General features: G+C 41.4%; 1 protein-coding gene across 6 annotated transcripts in view; it reads right to left on the minus strand.

The window, feature by feature from the left end:
- Positions 1 to 13,722, minus strand: part of PKP4 (plakophilin 4) — a 245,731-nt gene that overhangs the window by 131,999 nt on the left and 100,010 nt on the right. For 3 of the 6 annotated variants that reach the window (XM_019522357.1, XM_019522360.1, XM_019522359.1), the window contains exons 4-6: positions 3,758 to 3,889; positions 3,468 to 3,658; positions 2,057 to 2,615 (exon numbers count right to left, since the gene is read on the minus strand). In XM_019522357.1, coding sequence (XP_019377902.1) covers positions 2,057 to 2,615; positions 3,468 to 3,658; positions 3,758 to 3,889 — 882 coding nt within the window. Of the gene's footprint in view, positions 1 to 2,056; positions 2,616 to 3,467; positions 3,689 to 3,757; positions 3,890 to 13,722 lie in introns of all 6 variants that reach the window. The other 3 variants (XM_019522356.1, XM_019522361.1, XM_019522358.1) reach the window with 2 other exon arrangements.

Raw genomic sequence — 13,722 nt, forward strand, 5'->3', positions numbered from 1 at the left:
TTACCATATCTCTCTCCTGTGATTTAATTACATGCACTTTGCTGTTTTTCAGGACAGCTTTTCACATCTTCCTCTGGCTAATGAACTTTGATTTTTCAATCTAAGGTTGCACTAATGATAGGATTTATTTGTACAGAATTATAAAAACAATCTAACTCTGTCTCCATCTCTACAAATAAACTATCACTATCACAAAGTACAGCTAATAATTCAAAAGTCACAAATATAAACTTTTAACAGTATGATTAGTTATGTAAAAGTTAGCAAATAAGAATATGAATATACAGCTAGTTACTTAATGATTTGTTCAAATAACTGGCTGCTAATAGAATCAAGTGAGTTTCAAGCACGAACAATGTAAGGTCCAATATAATTCATAGGATCCAGTTCCTTACTTGTACTTCTAACAGGTTTATTTCAAATCTCTTTTATGAAGTACACACTGATGTGCAAAGCATGCCTACTGTACATAAAGGAGTTGTCACTCTAGGTGGGCACTGCGTTTTAGTAAACTAGTAATTATAGCTATGTAAAAAATTAATCTCTGGATTTAGAGGATTAGCTAAAAAGGTGATGTTTATTACACTTCTCCAAAATGTGATTCTTTGATGAAGTGATATGTAACTAATCATACAGTTAAGTTTGTATTTGTATATGTTAGGCAAGAATCTCCGACTTGCCTTCTATAATGTCTAGACACCTCTTCAGTTGGCAACAGAACTCCTCAGGACAATAAAATGTCCTGAGGAAAATTTATTTAGAGACTGAGAAGAGAGGTGTTAAGTGACTTGCTCAAAGCAAACCAAGAAACTAAATTTTAGAACTAGAAGTAAAATTTAGGTCTGAATAGCTAAATCCAGGATCAGCATGTTACATTCCAGGGAAATAATTTCAGTTTCTACCAGTTTCTCTGTACCAAATTGGTCCTCTTTTCTGAAAACAAAAATGTCAGAGAAAGAGAAGAGACAATTAGCTATTCACTCTATCCTTTTTCTCAGCTTATATAGCGGTGGGCTTGTTTTTTATTTTTTTATTATTATTATTATTATTGTGCTAGAGTCTGCCAAAATAGTAACCTTTTTTTTCTATTACTTTCTGTCCAGTAGGTGCTCTCACACATACAGTATCAGTGGTTAGAAAACTGATATAAATTTGAGTGAAAGGTTTATGAGTTTTTTTGTTGACACCCCATGAAAAAGTGCTAATTTACTTTATCAGGTGATAGGTTACTATTAATCCTATGAAAAATAAAAAATGGTAGTTTATTCCTCTGATAGCAGGGTGAACAAATTTGGGAAGTGCTAGCTCTATAACAGTTGAAAAGAAAAATAAAACAAACATTTGAATCTGCACTGACAGAATATATTGTCCTAACTGCATGATCATTGTGCCCTGTGGCTCTTGTAGATGAGAGAAATCAAGAGAAAAAAAGAGTACAACTTCAAATCTAAAGTAATTATATCTTAATAAGCACTGCCTTTCTTAAATCAATAGGTTTTAGAATTCAAGGTAGCATATAGCTAAAACTGAACATTTGATATCCGTTCCATTTGCTAACAGTTACTATATTAATATTTAATATATTGGAAAGTATTTTTAAATTCATAACCTAGAGAATAAAAAGTACCACAAAAATCAAATAATATTAATGACTTATTTAAAAGATAATTCCATTTAACACTAGTTCAACCAGACCACCTTTTATTTTGTGCATAAATTGTAAATGTATTTGGATGTAAGCTGACTTTTGTTAAAACTATTTTGCTTTTAATTTCACCCAAGGTTTAAAATACAGTTTTATATATGGCTAATGTAATCTGTTCATTAAAGAAATTATGCCATTTGCTGCAAATTTACAGTATAACATGAATGCACTTATACCATTTGATAAATAAGGAGTAACAACAACTGAGGTGAAGAACTATCATCATTGCTTTCGTATCACAACGTTTTACTTGCACAGCTATAACTGCTTACTTCACAGTTGCAATTGCACTATTGGTTTTCTATATTTAAAGATCTCAGTGCAAACCTATACGTATAACTTTTTACTAACCTGTAAGGCTATCTGGACGTGGAGGGACCATTCTCTCATAGATATCAAACTGTTGCCCATACTGGTCTATATCATGAATTGTTCTTTGTAACGCTGTTCCCAAATGTTGTGGTACTGCAGTCATGCCAGAGCGTTTTGGGGAAGAAGATGCTATCTGGGATTGGGATGGAGAAGCTACTCTTGTCTGTGCATCAGTGAGGGCAAGAGGTGAGCCAACTCTTGCTGATGTTTGGTACTGAGAAGTTCCTCCATTGGGATTAGCTGTTTGCCTTGATGTAACTGAACTGATTCGCCGCACAGCTGTTGGTGAAGCGGGTCTCTGTGTTGAATATGGAGATGCTGCTCGCTGCACTGGTAATGTAGTAGATGAATATGCATTAGAAGTTAGGGGTCGAGATTCAGTAACAGATGGAGAACCATATCCACTTCCTAAAGAAGTTCTCAGTGACCCCCTTGAAGGTGACACACCTGTGCTGACAACATACGAAGGAGACTGTGCTCTGGATGGAACTGAACTAACACGTCTCATGGCTCGGTTGGCAGCAATATTTACTGATGGCTGTTTATGAAGGAAAAAAAATAGGTTTATTAAGTTCAGGGTCTTGGTCAAGTAATTAAATTGTCTTCCATGATACAACCAGAAAACCTATAGAAAAAAAGTGCACAGCTCAAATGTAACCGCATTGACTTTTATTTTAATCTTCATATTTATCAACCTAAACTTTGCTTTGAAATGTCTTCCCCCTGCAAAAACTCATCTCAGCTGAAGTCTTTAACCATTTCTCCCTCAAAAAATAGCAAAAACATCAAATAAAAACATAAAAATTATATATATTCTACATTCCGTAATGCTTAGTTCTCTCCTGTTGTTTTTTTCCTTTTTCTCCCCACAGCTCTAATAGCTTATTATTGCTGAATCTTCTTTCTAGTTATATATAGACAGTAATATATTACAGGACAGACAGGAAAAAGAAGTTCTTGTACCTATCTGTGATTCACAAAAACAGTTGAGAAAATAGGATAGAAAACATGGTAATACAAAAAAAGTCAGCCTCTAAATGTAAGATTTATGCACAAATATAAATTTAAGGTTAGAAAAGTCTCAGAGATAAACAGCTATAGTTCAGCTATAGTTTTGTCCAGATAAGATACAAATAATGTACCCGTTAGCCAGGTGTATTTTAGGTTTTTCTCTTGGTTTCAATTACAAGGAATTACATTTCTGCCTGCCTGCTTGCCAAGCGATGCCTATGTTAATTTTTTTCCTTGTGAACTGTTACTAATCCATAAATGTTTTTGAAGTCTATTAAGCTACTTTAATTCTTGCATACAAAAAAAATGAGTTAGATATATATTATGTTCAAACTATATTCAACTATGTAACTTAGATAAATTGCTATGCTGAGCATACCTGAACTAATGTTTGTCCTTCAGCCCGTGAGCTTCTCACCACATGATTATTCGTTGTTCCAATAAATGAATGCTGCTGTCTATTTTCTGATTTGCCCAAGTTCTGGCTGTTATGGAAACTGCTTACTTCCTGGTAACCACTATCAGAGTAAGAATTCATTTGTGTTGAACTTCTCGAGTTACCTACTGACCCTGTAGAAATCAAACCAGTATGAGAACAAACTATTATACAATTTTGACAAAAAGCAATAGAGAAATAAGATTCAAGTATTTAAAAACTATACAACAGACCCTCACTTTCATGAAGAGATGTCTGTTCTGGTGAGTAGAGATTCCCTTGTTCTGGTTCTGATCTAATGTGGTAAGTATTGGTATGGATGTTGTCAGATGCTCTAGATTTGCTTACACCTGCGTTTGGCGCATCTGAAAGCAAAGTTTTATTAGTTAAAACTATGTCATACAAATTTGCCATAAATTCAGGTTCTCAAGCAGATATTTATCAATTTATACACCACCTGTAACAAAAAACTTGGATGCTACATTATGATCATAAATGCATACTTCCACTGGTATTCAAATATTAACTTACCATCATTTTATCTGTTCCTTATGCGTATTGAGGCTTGTGTCAAATTTTGCATTTTGTTACATTTTTCCAACCTATTTTGGATGCAAAATGCAGATGAGCTTCTAAAAAGCACACAGAGTAATATGTAATGTGTTTCTATTCTGAAAAGGGATGGTAAAATGATATCTTCTTACCTAACAGATTTACTCTCTGTGTGTATTTCAATCTAGTAACTATCAAGCCAAGAAGAAAATCCTTTTTATTCAAGTCCTATTATTTCTATAGAATCAATGGAATTAAAATGCTAATGTGTGCATGGCCAACAAAAATATTTACAGTCACTTATACACATGCAAATCAATTTTCTACAATAAGACTACAGAGGTGTCACTGAGAGCCTGATCTGACCCACAGAACCTTTATTACTATGGATGAATGTGTAAATGCAAAGAATCCAGCTTGACTTTGAGATTCCAGTTTGAGATTGCAGGCAAAAGAATTATAAAAAAATGTTTTTTTGTGAGCATATCTGATAGCAAATCATTGAGTACACTTGGAAACCTATTAATGTATGTTTATGACTTACATTTTAGAGCAGGATCACACTGTCTATAAGACTGATCTGAACTCTGATACATTCTTCAAACAACTTTCCTTGTTTACCTCTACAGAATACACAGCTGATTTGCGATTCACAAAAAATGAAGCATCAGTGTTAGCTTTTTAGTAAGAAAATGGAGCAGTACAATGTTTAGTGTGGGGAAAACTATGTTGCATAAAGAATGGTACTGATAAAGCTGATATTTAAGGAAAAGGCACATAGTCCTTAAATAACTCCTTCCTTCCAATGTCTTGTGTTTTTAAATTCTTCATGACATAAGCTTTTTACATTTCTACTTGTGCAAAATGTAGGATCTTTTATTCTGGAGATCTGACATTTTTGCTACCTTTTTCAGTCAGAGGTCAGTTTCATTAGCCTGTCAGACTAAAAAGTAAAGAACTTATTGTCCTCTAAACTTGCAATTTATACGGCTGTAATAAGCAATGGAAAACATAGAATAAGTGATGTAAAATGTTACAATATATATAATTGTTCCTGACGGAAGCATAAGCTTTCATGGCTACTTCTACACCCAAATCTGCTCTGTATGGTTGTGTTTGTCAGGATACTGAGACAGCCATTATTAGTTCCTCTTTTCAGATCAGTCCCATTTTTATTTTAAGAGAAAATGACACAATGCTAGATTTGGAACAAGTTGGAAGTGGGATATTTTAATTCCTTCAGAAGAGATCTTTCTTTTAAAATTTTCTTTTACAGGATTTCAGCAACCACTTTGGCTCGATTTCAATTAATTTAGTTGCTGAATGTATTCAAGACACCAACTACATTCCAGTCAATAAACACGATTCCTCCTCAACTAGGACTCTTTGATTTTACAACCTAAAAGGTTTTGAAATGCATTGAAGTAAAAATGTGCAATAGAGTGTCAAATAAGAAGACCATTTATGTAGTAACATGATTTCTGAGCACTGGGTATCCAACCATTCATGATGCAAGTAAGCAAAAATATGCACAAAGACAGACTGGAATATATCTGGATCAAACTGTGAATTCTGTGCTGTATTGTAACCTCCATTTGGTACTGTGCGCCAAATGCATCCAATTTTGACAAAGTTGAGATTATAATTTATTCCTGATAGCCAACCAGTTTGATACATTTAAGGATGATCTCTGAGAAGCTATCAACACAACTATCTAGGGTCATTTGACCCTACTACCAACTCATCTCATAGAAAAATGGGACCTATGTAGAGCTTAACTTGCAGAAGGAATTGGAGTTTTTGGGCATTTGTATATGTTTGCCCTGCAGTGCCAGGCACTTTTAAAAGGGCCGGGAGCTGCGGCACATGCATTTGTGTAAATGGTGAAATGCGCATCAGCGCTCAGAAAATGGCAGCAGCTTGCTTTTGAAGTAAAATACATTGAACGTGATTTAGTTCAAAAGTGCACGACCACTATTTTCTCAGCACTGATGCACATTTCACCATTTATGCAAATGTATGCGACGCGGCACCAGGCACTTCAGCTCACATGCGGAGCACACAAATGTATGTGTATAAATGTTCTCTCTGTCGGGGCAGAAAGGAACTTAGACTGTGCTTAAGGAAAGATGGATGTCTGAAGAGGAAGCCCACATAAAATGACTAGGATAGAGAAAGAGGAAGGACTTTGTCTATCCTGAAATGATAAAAAAGACCTCCAATTCACAAAAAGGAATGAGAGATAAGACTGCAGTAGTGAGGTTGGGAGATACAAGTCTCAGGACTTGCAATATCTTCTGTAGGTCTTAAGCAAAAGTGAAAGAAAGAAACAAACTAAAGAGTGAAGTGACTGTTGTTAAAACCTTCCCCTGTTAAGTTTGTGTTCCTTGCTTTCCTGCTACCCTGCCCCAGAGGAATTAAATTAGAAGCCAGTATGCCCACAGCTAACCATCTATCCCACAGCTGGATAAAACTCTGAGGGTGTGTAAAGAGTTAGGAGACTTGGCTCAGAGTCTGAGCCCAAGAATATGTTCCAAAAACAGAGAACTAGAAATAGTGGCTGGACTCTACCCAGAAGCAGAGGGTTTAAAAGCACAGAGGACCCAGTGTTCAGAAGTAGACTAAGTAGTCTCACATACTAGTAATTGCAGCTCAAGTGTATTGCATTTCTACATTTATATTTCTAGGACATAGTCTGATAGACAGTGAGCTTCAAGAATATTCCAGAAGGCAAAACTCTCTTGCATGAACTCACTATTGCAGACCAAAAATTCAGAGTGAAGATTTTTTTATTCATTATCATATGTGTAGTCAATGCATACTTGAAAGTCAAACATATCTGGACTGCAGCTACATTGAAGCCATGGCAGCTACAGTGGGCACCTACATACATGCCTGACACCTGCTCCAATGCGTGCTAATTAGCATACATCAGAGCAGACTTAATTAATCTGCTGCTCAACTATTCAAGGCTGCTACTATGCTAATTAGCATGGTCTAGCATCCCCCCCGTCATGTGTATTCAGTATCCCTGCACTTCAAAATGGCAGCAAGGGGCGCTTTAACTAATGCTTGTCAAACGAGTTCACGCCGCCATTTTGAAGTGTGGGATGCTGAATATACAAGATGCTGTGGGTGCTTTAATTAGAGCGGCTTTTGCCTCAGAGCATGTGTAAAGACACCCATTAAGACCAAAGCCAAAATTAGTGTGGTACTAGTTTGGGGCAGCTAATCCTGAGTACTGGGAAGTATTGGGGAGTGTGCATGCAAAATTTCAGAAGGTACTGAAGAACAAAGCAGTTGATCTGCTAATAAAATCTGATATTTCTTTTAAAAGCAGCTACAGTGTCAGGGGTGGAAGGATAGCAATATAACTAATATGTAAAAAAACATGCTTGGAAATGGTATTCCAGTGAATTTTTACTTTAATATCAAAGAAATGTCATAATAAAACTGAAAATAGAGTTATAGGACCTCTAAATGGGGATTACACAGATAAAACAAAATGGCTTTTCCACAGGAAATTTGTATCTTTAAATTAAAGAGAATTTACTTAAAAGTTTTAGAGTTAATAATCTTTCAAATATTCTTTGACAAATCCTTTAGAAGTAGAAGGATCAGGGAAAAATAAAGCACTATCATATATTAGAAACATGATAAGTGACAAAACAAACGATAGGAAAAAAATAATCAAATTCTCATAAGTAGAGAAGATTAAAATTTATCCTTCTAAATGGAAGATAATGCACATGGACAAGAATACTCTGAACCATGTATACACATTGTAGGTTCTTACAATAATTATAACCCTCCTTGAAAGAACACTTGGGTGTTTCTACAAAGGGATTAATGATGTCTATCCAGTTCTCTCCTCTGGTATAAAACAACCAGTGTTAAGATACATGAAGAACAGAACAGAATGTAACGATGAAAATGTAACAAAGTCATTGAAATAAACCAGTGAGACACCAACAACTGGAACACTGTCAATTCTGTTCATTTGTTCTCAAACACTGTAACAGAAATAAGCGGTTCATAGATTGGTGATGAAAAGCTTCCCATACAAAGAGGGACTATAAAGCTCAGGACTGCATAATTTGGATGGCAGAATAAATAAATTACATTATTAGATTTAAAATTAAATTTAAAATTAAAATTAAGGTATATTGAACTTTTCTATTTATGTTCTCTCATAATATAAGAACAAGAAGTAATTCAATATGAAAGGTGGTAAATTTTAAATGTCCATCCCCTCCTAAACCAATGCATAATTAGCATGGGAAATTGATCGTCAGAAATATTTAGTGAAACAGAGCTAAGCAGTATCCATTTACAAAAAAGACTGTACATTTATGTAGACATTACACAGATTTTTAAAAAAATGTAGAACTGAAGCTATGGAGAGAGAAACATGCTTAACATAAAATTTCTGGTATCAACATGTTAGTATAGGCACTGAAAGAAGTAATGTTTTGTCACATGATCAGCCCCTTGAAACACTCTACAGCTGTGCCATGATAGAAATTCATGGCTGTAGAGTGCTTTAAAAGTGCCCAATAGCACAACAATTGGAATCCTGATTACATGAGGTTTCAGATGAAGGCATTACAAAGCAGAGCACCTTCGTTAACTTTTGTCAGTCCCTGCTGGGAGCAGGGCTAGACTAATACAGCTGCACACCACATCTGGTACTGTCTTCAGAATGGGAGAGGAAGCAGGGAGGGGATGGGGCTTGGTCTGGGTTTTGGCCAAATTGAGCTGGAGGGCGGGGCAGGTGGACTGGAGCCCCCCTACCTAGGCAAGCTGGGCAAACCCTAAAACCAAGATCCCTCCCCTTCTTTCTCCCCCCTCCCATCCTGAAGATAGCACCAGAGCTGGTGGGGGGAGGGGAGGAGGCTAGAGGAGAGAGGCTGCATACATGCAGCCACTCCAAACTGGAGCTTGATTTGGCTTCCTGCCCCGCTACACCCACCCAACAGCGAATGTCTGGTTGGGTCAAGGGAATTGCTATAACTTAGGGGTGGGCAAAACATGGCTCACAGACCAGATCCGGCCCATCAGATCATTCCAGCCAAGATCCAGCCCGCCAGACCATTCCAGCTCACAGGCCAGATCTGGCCTACCAGCCCAAGAGGCCACTCCAAAAGACAATTATTACTGGTCCATAGTTGTCCCTCTGAAAGCTGGTGGGAGGCACAGGCTTTCAGAGGTGCCAGCTGTAGCAGCAGCTTGGGCTCTGGTAGCTAAGCAACCAACCCCCATGTAACAGGGAGCTGATTCCTAGCTCCTGTTACATGCAGTAACACTGCATTCACTAGGCTTGTCACTTTCCGATATTGAGCCCCATGCAGAGTCCACACCCCACTGGAAGACCTACCTCAAGCCAGCTAGAGTTGGTCTCCTCCAGGGATGCCAGCTGGGGATCTGAAGTAAGGTGGACTGGACCGATCGCAGCAGGGAAGACCCCTAGCTCCACCCAGCAGTCAGAGTATGCAGCTAGGGGTGAACCATGAAGTGACTGAGCTTCAAAAGCAGGGGATTTCCTGTCTATAGGGTACCAAGCGGTGTCAGCAGTGGGACCAGACTGGACCATGTAGAAGCAGGCCCATTTTTCCCAGATTTCATAGACATCAGGGGCTGGAAGCAGGCCCATTTTTCATAGATTTCATAGACATTAGGGGCTGGAAGGAACCTTGCAAGATCAAGTCCAGCCCCCTTGCCATCGGCAAGAGGTCTGCTGGGGTCCCAGCAAGATTAGCATCCAAATGCTTTTTGAAAGAGTCCAGAGTAGGTGCTTGCACCACCTCTGGGGGGAGTCTGTTCCAGACCCTGGACACTCAGGACCATTATAGAAGTTTTTCCTTATGTCTAGTCTAAATCTGCCTTCCAGAAGTTTGTGGCTGTTACACCTTGTTATCCTTTGGGGAGCCCTTGTGAACAACTGTTCTCCCAGATCCTGGTGCACCCCCCTTATGTAATTATAGGCTGCCACCAAGTCCCCCCTGACCCTTCTCTTATCCAGGCTGAAGAGTCCCATGTCCCTCAGCTTCTCCTCATAAGGCTTACTTTCTTGGCTCTTGATCATGTGAATGGCTCTCCTTTGGACTCTCTCAAGCTTATCCACAATCCTCCTGAAGTGGGGGCCCAAAACTGGACACAGTACTCCAGCTGCAGCCTCACTAAGGCCAAGTAAAGTGGGAGGATGAAGTCCCTGGTTTTGCCTGAAATGCACTGGTGGATGCATGCCAGAGTTTGGTTTGCTTTGCTGGCTATGGCATTGCATTGGTGGCTTATACTCAACTTGTGGTCAATCAAGACGCCCAAGTCTCTTTTGGTCATGGTGCTAGCATGCGCAGCACTACCAAACCTATAGGTATGATGCTAGTTTTTCCTCCCAAGGTGGAGCACCCTGCACTTCTCTACATTGAATGCCATCAGGTTTTGGTCCACCCACCTTGAGAGCCTGTCCAGGTTGGCCTGTATCCCCAGCCTGCCCTTCAGTGTGACTGCCTTCCCCCGTACTTTAGTTTCATCCACAAACTTTGCCAGTCTGCATCTGACGCCCAAATCCAGATCATCAGTGAAGATGTTGAAGAGTACTGGCCCAAGTACTGAGCCCTGAGGGACACCACTGGTTGCCCTGTGCCATGTTGACTTGCTTCTGTTAACTAATACTCTTTGGGTCTGACCACAGAGCCAGTTCCCCAGCTATCAGACCATGAGATGATCAAGCCGCAGTTCCCCAGCTTAACTATGAGGACATCATGGGATACTAAGTCAAAGGCTTTCTTGAAATCCAGATATATGACATCAACCTTGTTTCCTTTTTCCAGGCAATGCATCATCTGGTCACAGAAGGAGACAAGGTTGGTCAGGAAAGACCTTCTAGCAACAAAACCATGTTGGCTGGCACTCAGAAAGTTGCCTTCCATTAGCCTGCTGCTGATGGAACCTTTGACGATTTTCTCCACGCTCATTTCAGGGATGTATGTCAGACTGACTGACCTGTAATTCCCTGGATCTTCCTTCCTTCCTTTCTTGAAGATTGGGACCACACTGGCTCTTTTCCAATCTTCCAGTACCTCTCCCGAGCACCATGAGTTCTCAGATAACTTAGCCATAGGGCATACTATGATGTCCACCAGCTCCTTTAGGACTTTCAGATTCATTCCATCTGGGCCTGTGGACTTATGGATGTCAAGCCTCTTGAGGTGTTCCCTCACTTCAATGGTGAAATGTTATGTCAATTGTGGGCCCATCTCCTGCCCCCTGGATGCTTTGTGTCCTGCCTGACATGGTGACCCCTTTAGGCAGGTAGAAGACCAACACAAAGTAATCATGTAGGAGATTAGCCTTTTCCTAAGCATCAGCTGACTTAAATAAGAGGATCAGGGATTCAGTTCTCCCCAGAGGGGGAAGAAGAGGCATTGTCTCTGTAATTAGAGTGGTGCATGCCTGTGTAAAGGCACAGGACTAGACTGAGCAGTCAGCAGACTAAACCGTTGAATGGAAAGCTTAAGAGGATGAAAGATGAATGGTGTAATGAGACGGGTCAGTGAGACGCAGCTGCTGAAGGACTTTGGTTAGCTGACAGCACTAGACAACTACAGGAAACCTGGATTCACAAGGCAAGAATCCTAACCCATGCTGGGTAAGACTGTTTATGGACTTTAATAAATATTCAGAGAAAGGTGGAGGGAAGGGACAGTACCCTCACCTGGGTTCAGCTGAGGGGACTGAGAGAAGAAAATGGGGTGAGACCTGGAACACACTGGTCAGATTGCTGGGGATAACCTGTGACCATTGTTTTGAGGATAATGGGTAAAAGATGCTCATTGCACCAACAGGACTGGCGAGAAGAGGGCAAATGGGAGGTCAGAGTCCTATGAAGAAGACCATCAGGGTGATGAAGCTGTAATTCTCATTGTATGACTATTAACCAATGGCTTCCCATTTCTTTTCCAACAAGCTGTGGCAGGAGAGTGAGACAAAGCAGGCTGTGCTTCAGGCCCTAAGGGTGGGAATAAGAGCTACTCGTCCACATCCCACCACTCCAGCCTGGCCTGACCGCCCCCCCCCCCAAGGGAGGGGGCACTGGAGACAGGAAGCTTATGCCTAGCAGAAGCTTCTGCTTGGTGACCCCTGACTTTTCCCCAGCCCTCCCTCTATATGGGAGTAGAACTTAAGAAGGACCCCAGGGACTCCTGTTGGGAGAAAGTTGGGAGAAACAGGGAGGGAGCCATGGGCGACTGCCCTGGTCTGTGTCTCATGTGCAACTCCTGAAACTCTGGCTGGCCCAGCCCCAGTCCTTGTTGCCACATGAGGCTCCTGGGACTCTACTGGGGAGCCATACACCATTGGGCCAAACTGGGCCAGCTTTGTGTCTCCACCTCTGTAGGGCTTTTGGCACTCCAGTTGGAAGCCATGGGGAGCCATTCACAATTGAGCCAGGCTGGACCAGCTCTGGGCTGCCATGTGTGGCTGCTGGTATTGCATCCAGGAGCTGTAGGAGGCACATACCTTCAGGCCAGGCTGGCCCTGTGCCCCTATGTTTGGCTCCTGGCACTGCAGCCAGGAGCCGTGGGAGCTGTGCACCTTCGGGCTAGGTCAGGCTGGCTCTGTGCCACCAGGTGTAGCTCCTGACACTGCAGTTGGAAGCTGTGGGAGCAACGCGTGATTGGGCCAGGTTGGCTCCATGCCACCAGTTGGGGAGGGACGTGCCATCAAGCCAGGCCGAGTTGGCTCTGTGCCTCCACACATGGCTCCTGGCACTGCAGCCAGGAGCCGCAGGAGCTGTGCGCCTTCAGGCTTGGCCAGGCTGGCTCTGTGTCATGTGGGGTTCCCAGCACTGCAGCTGGGAGATTTAGGAGCTGTGTGCACTTAGGCTGGGTGGCTCTGTGCTACCACATGTGGCTTCCAGGACTCCAGCTAGGAGCTGTGTGCCATCAGGCCGCGTCAGGCTAGCTATCTGTCTCCATGTGCAGCTTCCTGCTGGAGTGCTTGGAGCCCCAAGTGGAGACAGGGAGCCAGAATAGTCCAATGGCATGCAGCTCCTCACAACTCCTGGCACTCCAGAGGGAAGCCATGCACCGTCAGGCCAGGCCGGCTCTGTGCAGTCATGTGCAGCTCCTGGGGCTTGGCTAAAGCCATGTGCCACCTTTGCCCTGTCCTTGCCCTTCGCCCTGTTCTCACCACCCCTGGAGCTGTACGCCTGTCACGGTCCATAATAAACTTGAGGGCCTGCCACCTGGTGCTGCTGCTACCAGTGATGGGTGCTGTGCACAATTGGGGGGGTCCCACACACACACCCCACCTCTCCACACACCCCCACAAACCCCACCCTCCCAATCCCACACACACAAGTTCTTATACAGATTATTAGCCAGATTCAGTAACGAGACTTCAGAGCACCACATGGATTTACACCATCTGAGATCTGACCTTCGAGTGTTCAGTGTAGAGGTCCTGTTTCAGCAAAACACTTAAGCAAGTCCATCCTCTTTCATCAAAGCTGAGACTTAAGGCTTGCTTAATATTGAATGTGTGCTTAAGTATTTGACAAAATAAGGACCATATACTAGAAGTGGAAGAAATACAAAACCAGGAAATGATCATTAGGGGCTTGGGAAACCTTCTATGCGAGGAG

Source organism: Gavialis gangeticus, unplaced genomic scaffold, assembly GCF_001723915.1.
Source record: "Gavialis gangeticus isolate Ggan-Ray unplaced genomic scaffold, GavGan_comp1, whole genome shotgun sequence".
NCBI classification, from domain to species: Eukaryota; Metazoa; Chordata; order Crocodylia; family Gavialidae; genus Gavialis; species Gavialis gangeticus.